Source organism: Halichoerus grypus, chromosome 1 (genome assembly GCF_964656455.1).
Source record: "Halichoerus grypus chromosome 1, mHalGry1.hap1.1, whole genome shotgun sequence".
Lineage (NCBI taxonomy): Eukaryota > Metazoa > Chordata > Mammalia > Carnivora > Phocidae > Halichoerus > Halichoerus grypus.
This window is the reverse complement of record NC_135712.1, coordinates 150,585,331-150,601,696: the sequence shown is the minus strand read 5'-3', so window position 1 is coordinate 150,601,696 and position 16,366 is coordinate 150,585,331. Positions and strand designations below refer to the sequence as shown.

At 38.7% G+C, this 16,366-nt stretch overlaps 1 protein-coding gene across 21 annotated transcripts in view; it reads left to right on the top strand.

Moving 5' to 3' along the window:
* Positions 1-16,366, top strand: part of ARPP21 (cAMP regulated phosphoprotein 21) — a 153,746-nt gene that overhangs the window by 41,679 nt on the left and 95,701 nt on the right. For 18 of the 21 annotated variants that reach the window (XM_036111398.2, XM_078073836.1, XM_036111407.2 and 15 more), the window contains 8 exons: positions 1,064-1,237; positions 3,024-3,190; positions 4,210-4,251; positions 5,029-5,118; positions 9,098-9,242; positions 10,673-10,751; positions 11,406-11,465; positions 12,192-12,332. In XM_036111398.2, the coding sequence (XP_035967291.1) occupies positions 3,062-3,190; positions 4,210-4,251; positions 5,029-5,118; positions 9,098-9,242; positions 10,673-10,751; positions 11,406-11,465; positions 12,192-12,332 (686 nt within the window). In that variant the 5' untranslated portion in view covers positions 1,064-1,237; positions 3,024-3,061. Of the gene's footprint in view, positions 1-798; positions 979-1,063; positions 1,238-3,023; positions 3,191-4,209; positions 4,252-5,028; positions 5,119-9,097; positions 9,243-10,672; positions 10,752-11,405; positions 11,466-12,191; positions 12,333-16,366 lie in introns of those variants that run through there. The other 3 variants (XM_036111399.2, XM_036111400.2, XM_036111397.2) reach the window with 3 other exon arrangements.

The window sequence follows — 16,366 nt, the reverse complement described above, 5'->3', positions numbered from 1 at the left end:
GGTGAGGAACCGGCTGTGCTCATTTAAACTTGGGAGGGGGGCAGCAACGGGGAGGCAGGGAGTGTTTTTCAACTACGGACAAAATAACTGAGATGCATTTAGTGTTTGCAAAGATGGGTGTGTGATGGAAGAGGTGTGCATGCTGTTGGATTTAGCAGGTGTGCCCCAGGGTTGCAGCAGAAGGGAGAGATACCGCTTGGTTTTGGCAAATAGTATTAGGAATCCGTCTCTGTGTTTGCATTCAAGCTATCTTTGCCGCTGCTCCTGTAGGAGTTGTGAGAAAAAGAAAGTGCACATTATAGCGTGGATTGTTTTCAACGGGCTCAAAGTTTGCAAATCTGTTGAATCCCTCTGACAGTCTTTCTATGCTGTCAAGCAGAATGCCCAGCTGGTGGTGGCAATCCTGATGGGGAGGGAGGGGAAGGGGGAGACTGTGTTCACTGCCTTACAACAATATTAGGAGTTCTTCTTTCCAAACTGTAAGCAGGGAGGAAAGAGCTCTCTCAGCCATGCCGTTGTGAAAGTTTTCTTTTTCTTTTTTTTTTTTCACTTTTATAGATAATGCCTGTTAAATCGAAATCTTGAAATACACTTCATTAGGATAACTTTCCTAAAGAAAGGAGTCTCAGAAATAGCATTAAAGTATATTATATTAACTTATAATTAAAACAAAAGCTTTGGTTAAAAAAGGAGGCAAGACTTTAGCTCATAGGTGATCTGGATTCTCATTGAGGCAAACACACAGGCTTGTTTTTTTTTTTTTTTTAATATAAAGTGCGAGATTTCACTAAAAAAGGTTAAAATTGAAGTGAGTAATCTTCGGTGCATAATGCAATTGTTAATTTTAGCTCCCTGCGTGGGTGCCGCTCTGACTTGAACAGCCGGGCTGTAGCCTTCATTAGAGAAGAAGCAGGCAGCCCAAGACAGGTGGGGCTGGATCAAGCTGTGAACGTGATTTGCTGGAAGCTGGTCATTAGTGTTAGAAATCTGGTCTTATTTATTTGGTCCTTCACCCTGCCATGACTATTGCAATTATTATTATTGACTTTTCATCTTTTTTCAGGTTGACGATGTGTCAAACTGTGTAAGGGAATCGCATGGAGATGGGCATTCCGAACTGTTAATGGGGACATGGGACTCCAGTTGTCTCTGATCACTTGTGTGGATTTTCCCGGTGTAGAACGACAGAAGCCGCTAGTAAGTCGCCAAGACCTACGGCAGGAATTCTGCACGAAAGGTAAAGGCCTTGTTGTCCTGCTGTCATCTCATCTGTATTTTGTTATCATATAAATGTGCCTGTTGGCAGAGAAGAGGTCATTCAGTGTAACCAAAACAGACAGGATCTAGAGCAGGGACTCAATTGGCTCACAGTTTATAAAATTAGAGCTCAATTTGTTCATTCCATTTTAAATCTAGTCACAATCTGCTTTTATATGGAAATGCTTTGAAGACAGAGTTAGGGCAACAGACGTCCATCTCCTCCTCCCCCTTCCCAATACCTTGAGAAACAAGCTGTTTGCTGTGGAGAAACAGAACCGTTGTTAACTACACACAGAACCCCGCCAGTGTCACTGAAATATGAGGAATCTATCTGAATACACTAGATGGGATATCCTCAGATCTCCCCAAACTTAAAAGCAGTGCTCACCAATAACTTACAGACTCAAGCCACCATCCTTTAGAAAACTCTTCCTTTTACATTCCCATAATCCTTTGCCAAGTAAGCCTGCATTTTTTAAAGATATCATTAGATACCATCTGTTCTGTCACGGTAGATCTTAGCAAATTTGCAACAGAAATCGCCGTGGTTTAGATTTTTTTTCATGCTTCCCATATCCAGTTGGAAATAAAGTTACTGAATTTGTAAATGGTAATTAAACACTCCCAAAGAAACCTATCCCTGATTTGTCCAATAATCATTACCATTGTAATGACTGGAAAGAGGACAGTCATTGTTTGGGAACTTCTGCGGAAGAACTGACTTTCTAGGTCACATTGTTTTTCTTTTTCTCTTTTTCCTTTCTTCCTTACTTCCTTCCTTCCTTCCCTCCTTCCTTCCTTCCTTCCATATTTCTTTCCTTTCTCTCCTTTTTTTTCTCACATCTTAAAAAAAAACTGAGGAGGAAGTAAATGCTAAATTATTCATGAACCTCATTTGACAGCATATCAGAAGGGGAAGTGTCAGGGGTTGTATGGAGGTAGGGAGAAAAAAAAATAATGACAGGCTTTAACTTTGAAAAGCCATTTCCAGCGTCTGGGTAGTAGTGTACTGTGGGTCTGGAGTAGTGGGGTTCAGTGGCTATAGCGTCATTAAAACTGCCTGCCAGAGACTTCCTTCCATGGGGTCTGTGTAACACTGGCAACTGCCAGGCGCTCGGGAAAGCACTCTTGCTTTTAATAATGTAGCTGTCAATTTGAAGCCTGAAAATGTTGGCCCTGAAAGGTTTATTGCCAAATTTAGATCTTATATTTATATTGAATTATTAGCTCTTAAATTGATTTTTGCCCCTACTTGTAGAGTACACGGTATTCCTTATGCCTTAGAAAGGCATGTCGGTGGGTTGAAACTTGCAAATCATTTTTGAATCATCTTAGACATGCTGCAGAACACCAATACCCGCTCTGGCCTCAGCAGCTGAGGGTCATCTCTTCAAGAGATGGAGCAATACTCTCTTTTTCTCTTTCTTCTCCTTTGTACTGGGGCATAGGGACTGGTAGATGTGTGGGAGTTCTGTGTCTCTGTTTAAGATTTGTCGATCCATTTCAATGGCAAGGTGTATTCGCGAGTGTGTGTGTATTGGTGCGGAGGGGGTGTGGATAGGGCGACTGAATCTGCCTCGTGCGTTTGCCTTGGGTACTGGATTTGATCTTGCTTTCCTTACTCGCCTTTCCTGTAAAATTGGCAGAGATGCCAGAGTTGCTTGTGTGAATTTGAATACAAAGGGAGAAATGAAATACCACAAGAATGATAGGAAGTGCTTCACCGTGCACTGACTTTAGGTTCTGACTTCTTAACCTCGCAGGGCATCACACCTTGTTATTTTAACTTGCGTCTGGGAGAATGTCTGAGCCAGGAGACCTGAATCAGGCAGCAGTGGAGGAGGGCGGAACTGAGCAGGAGTCTGCCACCCCGGAGAACGGCATTGTGAAATCTGAGAGTCTGGATGAAGAGGAGAAACTGGAACTGCAGGTGAGCTTGGAAACACTTTCTGTCTGCCCAACTCGCACCACTGTGCTCAGTTCCTCTCTTTCATAAGCAGAATACTTCGAAGATTTGTTTTCTTTTTTTTTTCATTTGAGAGTTTGACTAGTAAATGAATAGGAAATCCATAAAGCTACTCCTCTCCTTTCCTAATTATTTATCACTTTTTTTCTGACCAAAAGGTCCTCTAAAATGCCCTTTGAAATGAAAAAAATAACCAGAGATCGTGTTTAATGACTGAATTTGTGCACAGCATCTCCAGAGTGATTTCCAGGCCACCTCAAGGAGCTTGTGAAGGATTTCTTCCTGAGGCCGCTTTAGGCTAGCTGAGTTTTAAAAATGGATTTGCTATTCCAGGGAAAGCTGAAGACCCAGTTCATGATAGACAAAGAAAAATCAAAGACCTGAGCTCTGTGGACCTCTGAGGGCAGGCAAAGTTTCAATTCATATTAGCAAACAAACTTAAGCCCTAGAATTCACAGCCAGAGAGAGAGGAAGCGAGACAGAGATAGAGAAAACCCTAGAAAAGGGCGGGTGGGGGGTATTGGGGGTGATTGACTGTACTGAAAAGGTGATATGATTAAATACACCATGATTTATGAGAGCAAGAGTGTTGGTAGAGGGAAAACAAACTGTACTTGCAAATAGCCTGTATTGATTTTTCTTTGAACCGAACTACAAAAGTGTTAGCTCTTTTTATATACCAGTGAACAAAGGCAGATAACGACATAATGGCCAAAAGCCTTCAAGGTCAGCTTCCCTGACGCCCCTCCCCCCATAGCTGCTGTAAGGAGAAGAGCTAAAAGTTAAGAGGTCAAAAGTTTGGGGGAGAGAGGGAAGGGGAACCCTCCCCCAGTGGTTATAATATCTTATTGTTACTATTGATTTCTGGACTCTAGTGACAACTCCTCTCTCTCTCTCTCTCTCTCTCTCTCTCTCTCTCCCCCTCTCTCTCCTGTGTTGGTTTACTGTCTGTTTGTTTGTTTTACTTTGTTTCTAACATACAGAGGCGGCTGGCAGCTCAGAATCAGGAAAGAAGAAAATCCAAGGTAGGGTTCTGGAGATTCCCCACTGACCTGATATCATGGATGTCAGTTGCATATTTCACATTGGGGTTAAACATGTTTGCCACGATTTCAAATGGTCGTGTGTGGATCTTGGCTCTACTGGCCCTGTCCCCTTTTAATGGGGTCCTGTTGACACTTCTTGTCTCTCTTTCTGGCTCTGTATGTTTTTCAATTAGAGCATTTAGGGTTCCCATAGCCGCCAATGTATGTACCTGATCTTGTTTTCACAGTTGCAGATTTGACAGCGCTTTACAAAATGAGTAGCTGCTTGTTTTGCTTTCATTTTAAATAAAATCTGGGGTAGATGTTTTAGTCTCGCTAGTTGATTTCTCCCTTGAAGTAAGCAGGTGCTGGTGTTTAGGTCCCTTTCCTCATCTTCTTAAACATCTTTTCAGTCCCATCTCTCCCTAACTCAGTTTTAGTAGAAATTAATTTCCGTCATCTTTTTCTCCTTACATTTTCACAAAGTGGCAGCAATTCATTTTTTTGTATGTTTCCAATGTGGATGGGCACAGTTTTCTAAAAGTGCCCCTTAAATCCATGTATTCACATTCTCCTCCCCTTGCATCCCCACCAACACAGGGCTCTGAATCTTGAAGCCAGTGTAGACAGACAGCACTGAGCAGCCAATTTGAAGCTCGGTTTTAGAAATCTGGTTTGGGAATGTCCTGGGAAGGTAGAGAGGAGTTGACAGCCGGAGAATGTTTTCTGTTTGTTGTCTTTATTTTCCTTGCCTTGCCTTTTTTTCCCCCTCCCCAGTCAGGAGCAGGAAAAGGTAAACTGACTCGCAGTCTTGCTGTCTGTGAAGAATCCTCAGCCAGGCCAGGAGGTGAAAGTCTTCAGGATCAGGTATACCCCCTGTCATTTTCATTAACTGCATGGATGGGATCTGTCTTTGTGTGCATGAGTAGAAATCTGGTATTACACAGTGTTTTGGGGGAGAAAAAAATAAGCAAAGGAAGACGTAGTTTCTGGTTTCATCCCCTGCTTATGAGACATTCTAAACTAGCTTAACAGTTTGTCACAGAGTATTACGTTTGTTTTTTTCCAGACTCTCTGAAAACTGCAAATGGAAAGGAATTCAAAAGAATTTAGATAAAAAACTTAAAAAGTAAGCACGGTAGTGCTTCATTTCCTCACAGGCTCTCTCTTGATAAGACTGAACCAAATATAGTCCTAAGTATCCTGTCTCCTTCCTTATTGGAGATTCTTACCTCTCACTTCCCCAAAATACACTTGCCTATAAGAAACACAACTCTTGGCTCTTAACGAAACTTTGGAAATAGTGAATAAGGTGCATTGAGCTTTGCAGACATATTTTTATGGCCTTTGGTAGAGATGCTGAATACTGAAAAAAATTGTCCAGAAATGAATCTGAGGTGATGGTGAATTTCATATTATTAAATTTATATGAATTTAATATTATTATATATCACTGTGGATCTTTCCACTTATTTTTGCTCCTTACAGGAAGACTATTAGGGTCTGAAAATTCGAATTCTGACAAAACCCTCCCGTGACCAAATGGGGACTTCATATCGTATTTATTTTTGTTTGCCTTTTAGGCATCATATTAGCTTTTATAAAAATAGTTTAGCAGCTGAAATTTTCCTTATTTTATCAGAGGCTGAGAGAAGTCGAGACAAAAGTAAAATGATTTATCTGAACCCAGGGGAGAGAAAATTGATTAAGATATCATTATTTTTGTTTGGGCTTGTTTGCTTTCCTCTTTTTACTTTAATTGAAATACTCTAAATTCTCCTCATGGATACAGAGAGCATTAAGAGCACTTTCTTTAAAAGGACCAAAAATAAATACCTTATAGATTTTGTCCTAAGAGTATTTTTTTTTCCCTAGCCTCATTTTCTTATCGTGCCACTCATGTCGTAAGGCATGGACAGGCTATCTTTCTCTAGCCATCACTATGTTTCATACACAAGCTTTATTTTACTTGGGCTCTGAGAAATGTGTGGCTTTTCTTCAGCATTTTATTTGTGCTTCTATTTTTAATGGAGACTGAAAAGGGGGACTAATGCAACTATCACGGCTTGTATTATTAAATGTTGACTGATGGCTTATAATGTACTGCACACGATATATGTTAACTCCGCGGAATGACAGACTCTGGGAGAAGTCATGCCCCAGTTGTCCCCCACTCCTAATACCAGGCAGAGGAGGACAGCCTTTATAGACTTAATCTGCTTTTCATCCCATTTGACAAGGTACCAGGAGGAAATTTTTTAAGAGATCATCTGTATCATAGTGCCCGTCCTGGACCTAAGTCTAGTTTCTCCATACAATTGTGCAGAGAAATAAGATGCAATCGGTGCTTTGTTCCTGCTGGTTTCAAGCTCAGTGACCAAGACTAGCCGTGTAGGAGAGAATTAGAACTTGTGCACCTCTCTTTGGGCTGGCTGAGGGGTGGTGGGAGCAGGCGGCCGATAGAAAATACCCAGACACACATATTAACAAGTGGGCATGTGGCTTGTTAGAGAATAAAGAAGCAGACCTTTGAGCTTATATGCAATGCCTTCATTAGGTACCACCGGCACTTACAAAATGTGGGAACTGAATCCCAGGGAGCCCTGGCAGAAGTACACAGTACATGGATTGTATTGCTTCCCTAATATTTGTATATTCACAGTATTTGAAAACTGCCTTCATTTTCCTGTGTGGGAAAAACTCTTGCTACCTGTATTACTTGATCTCAGACCCATAGCTGATGGTTCAGTCTGTCCTTCAGTTAAAGGAGTTTTGCTTTTCTAATGTTATACTATTTACCTATCAGTGTATTACTGTGACTTGAATCATTCTTTTATTGTTGTTGGATATAAACTTATCCTGTACCAATGTATTTATTAACACTTGTATTTTATTATTGAGCATATCAATAAAAATATTAAAAAATAACAGATTGTTTTTTACCAACTCTATAGCACTTTTGTGTGTTCTTTCAACACCATAATGTATATTTATGTATAGAAAAGATAGGTATTTTTCTGAGAATACTATCTGTCCACACATGGCGTGAGTTTGTACTTTTTTTTTTTTTTCTGGTGGAAGATGTCTTTTAGCCTCTGCTTGTATTTATGCTTCCAAGCCTCTTAGATTGTAGATTCAAATTGACAGAGGCTGGGTGATGCAAGAGGTTTTGAAGAAGCAATGAGACCACTCCGATGGCCTGGTGCCCTCAGTTTCCCCGCCTGATCAACTATTGAATTGATTCTTCCCCACCCCCAACTGTATTCTCTGAACCAGAAATGTTGCAGCTGTCTCCTTAGCAAGCAGAAGCAAATCAAAACCTTAAAATCTGCCCGAACCTTTGCAGACTAAAGGCATTTCTGTCCCATATCACATGACAATAGAACCCATAATCAAGTTACACTCAGTTTTACATATTTTGCGTAAGTCTATCCCCAGGATAAACACGTGGATGTCAGGAAATCTGGCTAGGATAAAAATCTATCATGAGAACATGTTTTATTTTATCCTCTCTATCATATGTCTTTTCAGCCCTGGTGCCTTTTTATTCCAGCCAGGAGTTCACAGTGGAACCCCTCCTAAAAAGCAAACTTGATTTCGGGGATCTTGTTTTATGCTTGTTAGATTAGCCAGGTTTACCAAGAACCCTAGGAATCCTAGGATGGCCATAATTTGAGGAGGTTCAGGCATTGCTTTAGTCACATGTATAGGAACATTAGTTTAGTTTTTAGTGAGAAACACTATTAGTCATTGGGAATTTTTTTTTTTTTTACATCATGAATTTTAATGTCACTAGTAGAAAAAAGCTTTCCCATCAAATGATCTCTTACATAAGAGAAAGCAGACTTAATGTTGGTTAATTTGTCATAGTTTTAATCATAGCATAGGTTTCTCATAAAACTTCTTAAAAAATATGATTTGGCTCATTCTTCTTCAAAACAGTGAACATACTATCAACCACATGGCTGATATGTGAGTTAAAACAATCTGTCTCCCATGCAAAATAAATAAATATAAAAACGGATCCAGTCCCAATACAGTAAAGGGTCAGTACTATGCCAAAGCATCAGTTCAAGAGAATTTTACATTTTGGAAAGAATTGACTGATAAAAAATTAAAATAATATTAAATATTTATATTTAATTGATGGGAAATATAGTTCTGCTTTCTAAAAGGCGATGCTGATTCTAACCATACATTATGATGACTTATTAATGGAGTTTATAAACAAGGTGTGATAATCATCCATACCTGGGATTCCTGCGTTTAGATGGCTTGGTTTTTCTTAATAGCAGAAATCATTGTTATTGTGGTTCTAAAACAGACTTTTTATTGTAAATTGGCTATTAAGGCCTTTATGTCTGTTCTATCTGTAATTACGATTCGTAATACCTGTCTGTCTATGTTTGTGCAGATTTCTCCTTATAAGGAATTATAGAAGAGAACTCAGAAGGCTTTTTTTTTTTTTTTTCTTTTTTTGAGACATGGCAGTGGCCGTGACGCAAGCTTACTGATAAGGAAATGTTTCCTAAGTGTTTAAAAATAAACCTGTAGGGAAAATAAGAGGTATGATCTAGGGGAAAGTAACTTGCTTAATGTTAATATTCATGAGGCCAAGTGTTAGTACTAGATGTTTCTCATGACCTCCCATTGACTTCTGAAGTTTAATTCACCTTAAAGGGCAATTATTTCTCTGACAGGTTTAATTTTTTTTTTACCATTTCAGAAAAAAAAAAAATCTGCTCCTGGCTTTCATTTTCCTGTACTTAATAACCTCTATGCAAAATGGAAACCAGACAGAGATTCTTAAATCTGGCCCTAAATTATTATATTTTTTCCCCAACAGGAATCAATTCATTTACAGCTTTCCAGTTTTCCCAGCCTGCAAGAGGATGATAAATCTAGGAAAGATGACTCAGAAAGAGAAAAAGAAAAGGATAAAAACAAAGATAAAACCTCTGAAAAACCCAAGATCAGAATGTTATCAAAAGGTGAATGTGAACATGTTTCCTTAACTTACTGAATTTGGACAGATAAATAGTCACAGAGTACATCCTAGATTTACACACGTATTCACCTGCCACCAACATCTGCATATACTTCTATATGTGTACGTGTGTGTGTGTGTAAAAGATGTGAACTCTATTTCCTTTCTGTTCATGGTGTGATTTTTTGTGTATCCAGAAAGGTTAATTTTAGGATCACTTATCTCTTTGGATTTTCATTCGGGTCTTCTGTTTTCGATGATAAGTTTGTACAAATGACTGAGTATAAATCTGCTCTTAATTCAGGTTTATTAATCCAATTAACTTGGGCTGATGAACAGTAATGATACCCAGTTTTATATCTTAACTTCCATGTTTATCTTAAAAGACAGACAATAGGTTAGCAATTCACAGCCGGTAAGTGATGTTGTCCCCAAAGCACAGACGTATATACATCAATGTCAATGGACTACGTGATTAACATTGTATCTGCCACAAATGGATTTGGTCTCTGCAACCCACATAACCGCCACATCATGTCTGACCTAAAAAATATACACTTCTACTCCAATAGTAAAAAAAAAAGCTATACCTTCTAAAACCCCAAGCCCATAGTCCAGACTTTTCAAATTGTGGCCATACATACAACTGTACAAAAATAAAACCAAAAAAAGGAAACAAAAGTTAAAATAAAACTAAGTTAAGTTGAAATAAAAATACCGTGAATAAATAGCTTTGCAGTAGACATTTTTTTTTTTTTTAAATAACCGAGAAAGAACAGGGCATCCAATCAGCTGAGGAATGATGACTGCTTATATTATGCCCTGTAACAATGTATCTGCTTATAATGATTATCTCTGCTACTGAATGTCTAAAACCCAAGGTGTGACAGGAGTAAAGAAGTGCAGGTTCCTAAGATGACTTTAGAAATTAAGCTTTAGCCAGCATCAGAAGATTTGAAAGACTTGGAAATGTTTAGTGCCCTCCTGTGTTTTGTACTGATGAATATTTAGATGGTCTCATCACAGAACTTTCATTTTTTGCCTTCTCTGTTTGAAGAGAAAAAGGGTTCCCTGGAATCTGAAACTCTTGAGAACTCTCTCTGTGGGTTGGTAGGAACTGTCACATGGAGGCCCTGGCCTTGCTGATTGATGGCAAGGCATGAACACGTGGCATTTCACCCCACCCACCTCCTGCCCGACTGTGCCCGCATCCCCTCCTGTGACAGCCGGATCTTTCCACACTCAGGATCTACTGGGTTCCTCCATCTCGAATCTGGTTTTCATTCTGGTGTTACGCTGCCAATTTGCTAGTTTCGAAACATGTACCTTCACGCCAATAGCTTCACCTAAAATTTACCCAGCAGGAGGGAAACCTTTTTCACCCTCCCTTCCCCATCAGCATTCCTGACAATTTCCTCCTGCTATTTGTTTCAGATTGCAGCCAAGAATACACGGATTCTACTGGCATAGACTTACATGAGTTTCTGATTAACACATTAAAGAATAATTCCAGGTAAATTATTAAATAAACCTCTTATTTTTTAAAAGAGTAAAGTAGAATATTGTGAAGTCATGAGTCCAAGCATTTCTAAGTAGAGTTGTAAAATGCAGGCACCTTTTCTAATGTCCTAAGCTATCTCTTATATTTTCTCTTTTCTGTTTGCATGTTTACTATGTATAGATAGTCTTAATTCCTGGGTAGTTACTCACTGAGTAAATTATAGTTTACAAGTTCTGCTTTCCTGGTCACAAAGAGATACTGATTAAGGGGAAAAGATAGAGAGTGAAAGTCAATGTTAAATAAACCGATTATGCTCTACTGCAGTTCTATAACTATTTACTTGGGCTTTGCTTTGCTCCAGTTTCCTATTAATTTAAAATATACAATGTATTTGATGTGTCTTATGGGCTTAACACCTTAGATGTCTTAATTAACATTAAAACTGCAGAAGTTTCAATATTACAAAATACTTAACAAATGAGATGAGAAATATCTTCAGTAGGATGAAACCACATGCATATGGACAGCATATTCTAGAGAAGAGTTAGGTAAAGATTTATAGTCACATCAACTTAACCAATCTTTTTCAGACATGCAAATGAACTTTTTAGGTCTTTGGGAATGGCAAGTGCCTCAAAACTTTTCATTTTAACATTTATTTTGCAGGGACAGGATGATACTCTTGAAAATGGAGCAGGAAATTATTGATTTCATTGGTGACAACAAGTATGTTATATTGCAGTGCTGATTAATTTATATGATGTGCTTAGTTTGGTATTTGGGTTTAATTATTCATTCTGGAAAGATTTAGGGATAGATAAAACATTATTTAATATGTTTGCCGATTTGTTAAATGGAAACGCTATTACGATTAGAAGCTATATATTGATGGGAATTGTTGCTTGGACCATGTGTGCTTCTGCTTGTTAAATTCCTGACAAAATGGCTATAAACAGGGGGCCGCTGATTAGCATAGAGTAGCTGTGACAAGAAGCAACCCTTTTCATTTTTATTATAGTTTTTTAATGGGCTCCAGCTGGCTGCAGTCGGTTATGCCTGGTCATAACTGTGCTGCTTTCAGTGTAAACCGTGTAATGACACATCTCCAGATAGGCATCTGCAGTCACATACTATGTCATATCATTTGTCCCGAGCCTGGCTCCATTCATGAGGTATCATGGAGCAAAATAGAATACTTTCCAAAAGACATTAAGTTCTCTTTGCTGCGAGAAATGTGCAACTATGAAACAAAGATACTTAGTGTAGCTTAATCAATAAATCCATAATAAATGGAAAATTGTCTGGAAATGAGGACATGAAGTGTGATGCCAGAGATGAAATAAGCTGTGTGCTTTGGATGAAAAATGAATGGTTTTGTGTGTGTACCTATAGAAGGTCCTACAGGCCAGAAACACAAATGTTGATCCCGCTGTTTCTTGTATTCCTTTCCAGCAATCATTATAAAAAGTTCCCTCAGATGTCATCCTATCAGAGGATGCTTGTCCATCGGGTGGCAGCTTACTTTGGGTTGGATCACAATGTGGATCAAACAGGGAAATCTGTTATCATCAACAAGACCAGCAACACAAGAATGTAAGCCCATCGCTGTATTTATTTAGCATTTTCTTTTTCTCTTATGGATTCATTTATAAGAGCATGATATAAAATTCAAAGTACATGACATTTAAAATGTGCAGTGTTATTTATCTCTTGCACTTAGCAGCGGTGTGTGGCATTTATCTGCAGAAGATTATCTGAGGACCGGGAAAGTTTATAAAATCTGGGCAGTAAAGTGGGTTTATTCCCAGAATTTTACATAGCTCCTAAAACATAATTGTCTTTCTTCCATCAATACTCCATGTGATTACAGAAAAAAGCATGGGACATTTTATGTCAAAGTATAACTCAAATTCAAAAAACAGACATTTTAAAACAGCAATGACATATGCAGGATAATTGTCCTTTCCTTTCCTTTTCCGGTTTGTAGACCTCTGTCTTATGGTTTCTAGAGTAACAAAAATCTCTGCACCCAGAGAGGGAAATCCTGCACCTTAAGTCCCAATTTTTACTTACTAGCTGTGTGACTTGAAACAAGTCAGTTAAAATCTGTCATCTCATTTTTTTTTCCACCTGTAAAAGGAGAATTATCTAAGTTCTAGCTTTAAAAGGAAGGTGTTTTATTTGTTTTTGCTCCTTAAAATAATTGTTTGCTTTTATCTTAATATCTTTTCATGTCCCGTCCCATTGAGTCACCAAAAGCATAGGATGAGTAGTCATTTGCTTTGGAAATTTGGACCTGGCTCTCTTAAAGGCATGTATGTTTTGAGCACAGTGCAAAGCCACTTTTATAGCAAATATATGTTAAACTGAAAAACTGTCCCTATGCAAAGCATTCTCTTAAAACATTTGTGCATTGTAATTTCTTTTTTCACAGTGTGCCTTGTCAATTGTGTGAATTGCATGGATTTTAGGGAGCTAGCGAAGGGAGCGTTCATGTCTAGCAGAGTGGCGTGTTTCAAACACTCTATTTTCTGCTCACCCGAGGCTGGACAAGTAGGGCTAGAGATGAGGCTCTTTCTCTCCTCAAGGCTCAGTCTGTGTTCAGCAGAACGAGAGTGAAGGTCGTAGTGGAGAGAACACAAACTGAGAGATCTGGGATGGAGCTGGGCTATTATCTCAGGGACAACGAGCTCTTTGCTTCTCTGGGCTTCCAATTACTTATTTATCTGCAGGAGAGTTTGAAGTGGATGGTATTTAAGGGCCCTCAAAGCTTCGGAATTATTGGGTCCTATGGCTGCGTTCTACTGTGCTGGCAAAATACATTTTAAAATTTATCAGCTTTCCACTTTATCTGATTGCTGGCACATGCACCTCCTATTTTCAAGTGTCACAGGAATGAAAGATCACTGTCCTTTAAACATTTATACGTCCCCTCTCCATCAAGCATTCCTCCTTGTTGCTGTTGTTGGTTTTCATTCTCCATTCTGGTTTCTCTTATGACTTTCAGATACTGTAAGTGCAGGGACACACTGGTTGCACAATAGGCCAGCAATGGACAATTTTTTTTCATTTGTTTTTCTCCTCTTTTTCTCTTTAGGTCATAACAGACATAGAAAAACCCATAGATCAAGCCTGTTGTCTGATACAGGCTCAACTAGCAGAGAGAGTGCGTTGATTTTTAATTCATATTGATTTTGCAACCACATGGTCATGATATGAGCGTACATGTTTGATACCTGTTTCTGGGTAGAGTGGTTTTTGAGAAAGTTAAGCACCATGTAAAGACTTTCAGTAAACTTTGCGTGATGGTCCTAAACTTGCAATGCAGGATGGTAGCTACTAGCTATATACAGCTATTTACATTTCGATTTAAATTAGTTCAATTTAAATAAGATTTAAGCTTCGAAATTCAGTTCCTTGGTCAGGCTAGCCACATTGCAAGTGCTCATATGAGACAGAACATACATGGAATATTGCCATGATTTCAGAAAGTTCTATTGAGCAGCTCTTGTCTGAACTTGTGTGATTCTTACAAGTTTCCAAATACCACTGGATATAATCTGTCCCTTAAAACTTTCATTTTCTGGCTAATAAGTATCATATTATCATTTTATTAGACTTCACTTCCAGAAGAACACTAGTTTGTTTTGTTTTGTTTTTTTTCTCCCCCAAATAGCCAATTTTGAATAGACGCCTCCGGTTTATGCCTTCCGGAAGAGCGAAAGAGGACATGTGCAGAGAACACTTCCAGTGTAGTTGCTACGATGCAAGGGCCTGGACTGGCTCAGTCTCTACCCCATGCCTGTCCTTGCACACACCCTCTAGCCCTGCTCTGTGAGTCAGTCTGTGCCTAAACAAAAAAAGGCAAATGACTGTAAAGCATGGACTTTTAAGGCATTTCCTGACGAGCTGAGCTTACTAATGTTCAACCCAGAGCTGTCAAGTCATGCTGTTCTATTCCAGCCACCTTTCCAACCGTCCTCTATTTGAGTGGCTGTTGTCTGGGGAAGGGGGCGAGGGGGTGCTGATATCTTTCAGGACAAGAGAAGGGGATGAATTAAATGTCATTTGTCAAATAGTAATAAGTCACCCCCTCAGAATGAGAATCACTGTTGGCAAAGAATCAGCGTTAGCAAAGAAGCATTGTTGTTCTGTAGAAAGTTGTGTGTTTAAAAGTTTAAATGGAACATTCTGTTCAGAGCATTTTGTTTAAGTGTTGGGTGTCTTGATTTTCTTTGGTCGTCCGAAAACTTCAAGAGTTGCTCTCTCAAGGCAAATGGCATGTGATGGTCGTGGGGACCACAGTAAAAGATATATTATAATAGATATATTATTGGATGGAAATGTTTCCATTTATATTAAGGAGGGAGGAAGAGATGGAAATTCCTCAGATGACTCCTTGTGGATTTTATGTTTTGGGAATACCTTTGCAGGGGATACAGTTTGATGCTACTTTAGTGCAAATACATGAAGGTGCATATTTTAAATGGCACCGTAGCTTGGGAGAAATGTTGAAAAGTGCGGATGGAGGACACAAAAATGAACTAAAGGGCTGACAGAGAGAAAGCACGTTTTAATATAATTTTTAATTTTTCTTCTTCAATGACACTGATCCTCTGACGTGGATGCCTTTCAGCAACAAAATGGCTGGAATTTATTTCCCAGAATCCTTGCTTTTCTAGATTATAAGCAGTTCAAGTAATTATACAATGTGGCTTGAGAATATTAAGTTTTGCCCAGAGAGAGAATAGTTTCACATGAGGTTCAAAACATTTACTCATGACAGTACACTGTGAGGATTATATTTGTGTGTGTATGTACTTTACTTTCCTCTAGTATCTTCTGTAATATCCTGAGATAAAATATATCTGTCTTTCATGATGGAAAAAATTTGTCTGAGGACTGACTTTTCAGTTATTTAAGTGATATAAGAGCATTACCTACTTATTATTCATTGCATTGGATACTTTACCTCTTATTTCATGTATATTATTCCATTTAATCCTGAAAACATATTTACAACCTAAGTAATTAGAGCCTTATTTTACAGAAGCAGAAAACGAGGCACACACTCAGGTTCAATTTTGGGCTTACAGAGAAGCAATGATTAGCATGGCTGGGATCCAAGTCAGTTTGTTAAATGCTAAGAACAATTTTCTTAAATAATCTAACTCTCTTAGAGCAAAAACACCCAGAACATCTTGAGCAAAATCCTCAACAAGATTCCCTGGATTGGTGGGGAATTCCACCTCTTTGAAGTCTTTTGCTATCTGATAAGAAACAATGAACGGCCGGGGGGGAAGGGGAGATATTTTTGAAGATGAACTCAGTGATATCAGTAAATAACGTATACTTCCCACAATTTGATAGTTCTTCTTACATTCTCTGTGTTTATCACTACTGCAAGATGTGATATTTGGTTGGGGGATGATATCGATTCAATTTCAACCTTGCTTTACTCTACTTCCATCTTTTTCCCCCCCTAAAAATGAAAAAGCTATACTTAACAATAATATCAGTGTAGGAGGTAAACCTACCTATTGTATTATTATGAAATTACTGCTTCAGGCAACCTAATTGTCTAAATCCATGGTTTCATGCCAGAGCCACAAGAGCGTGGGGTGGGG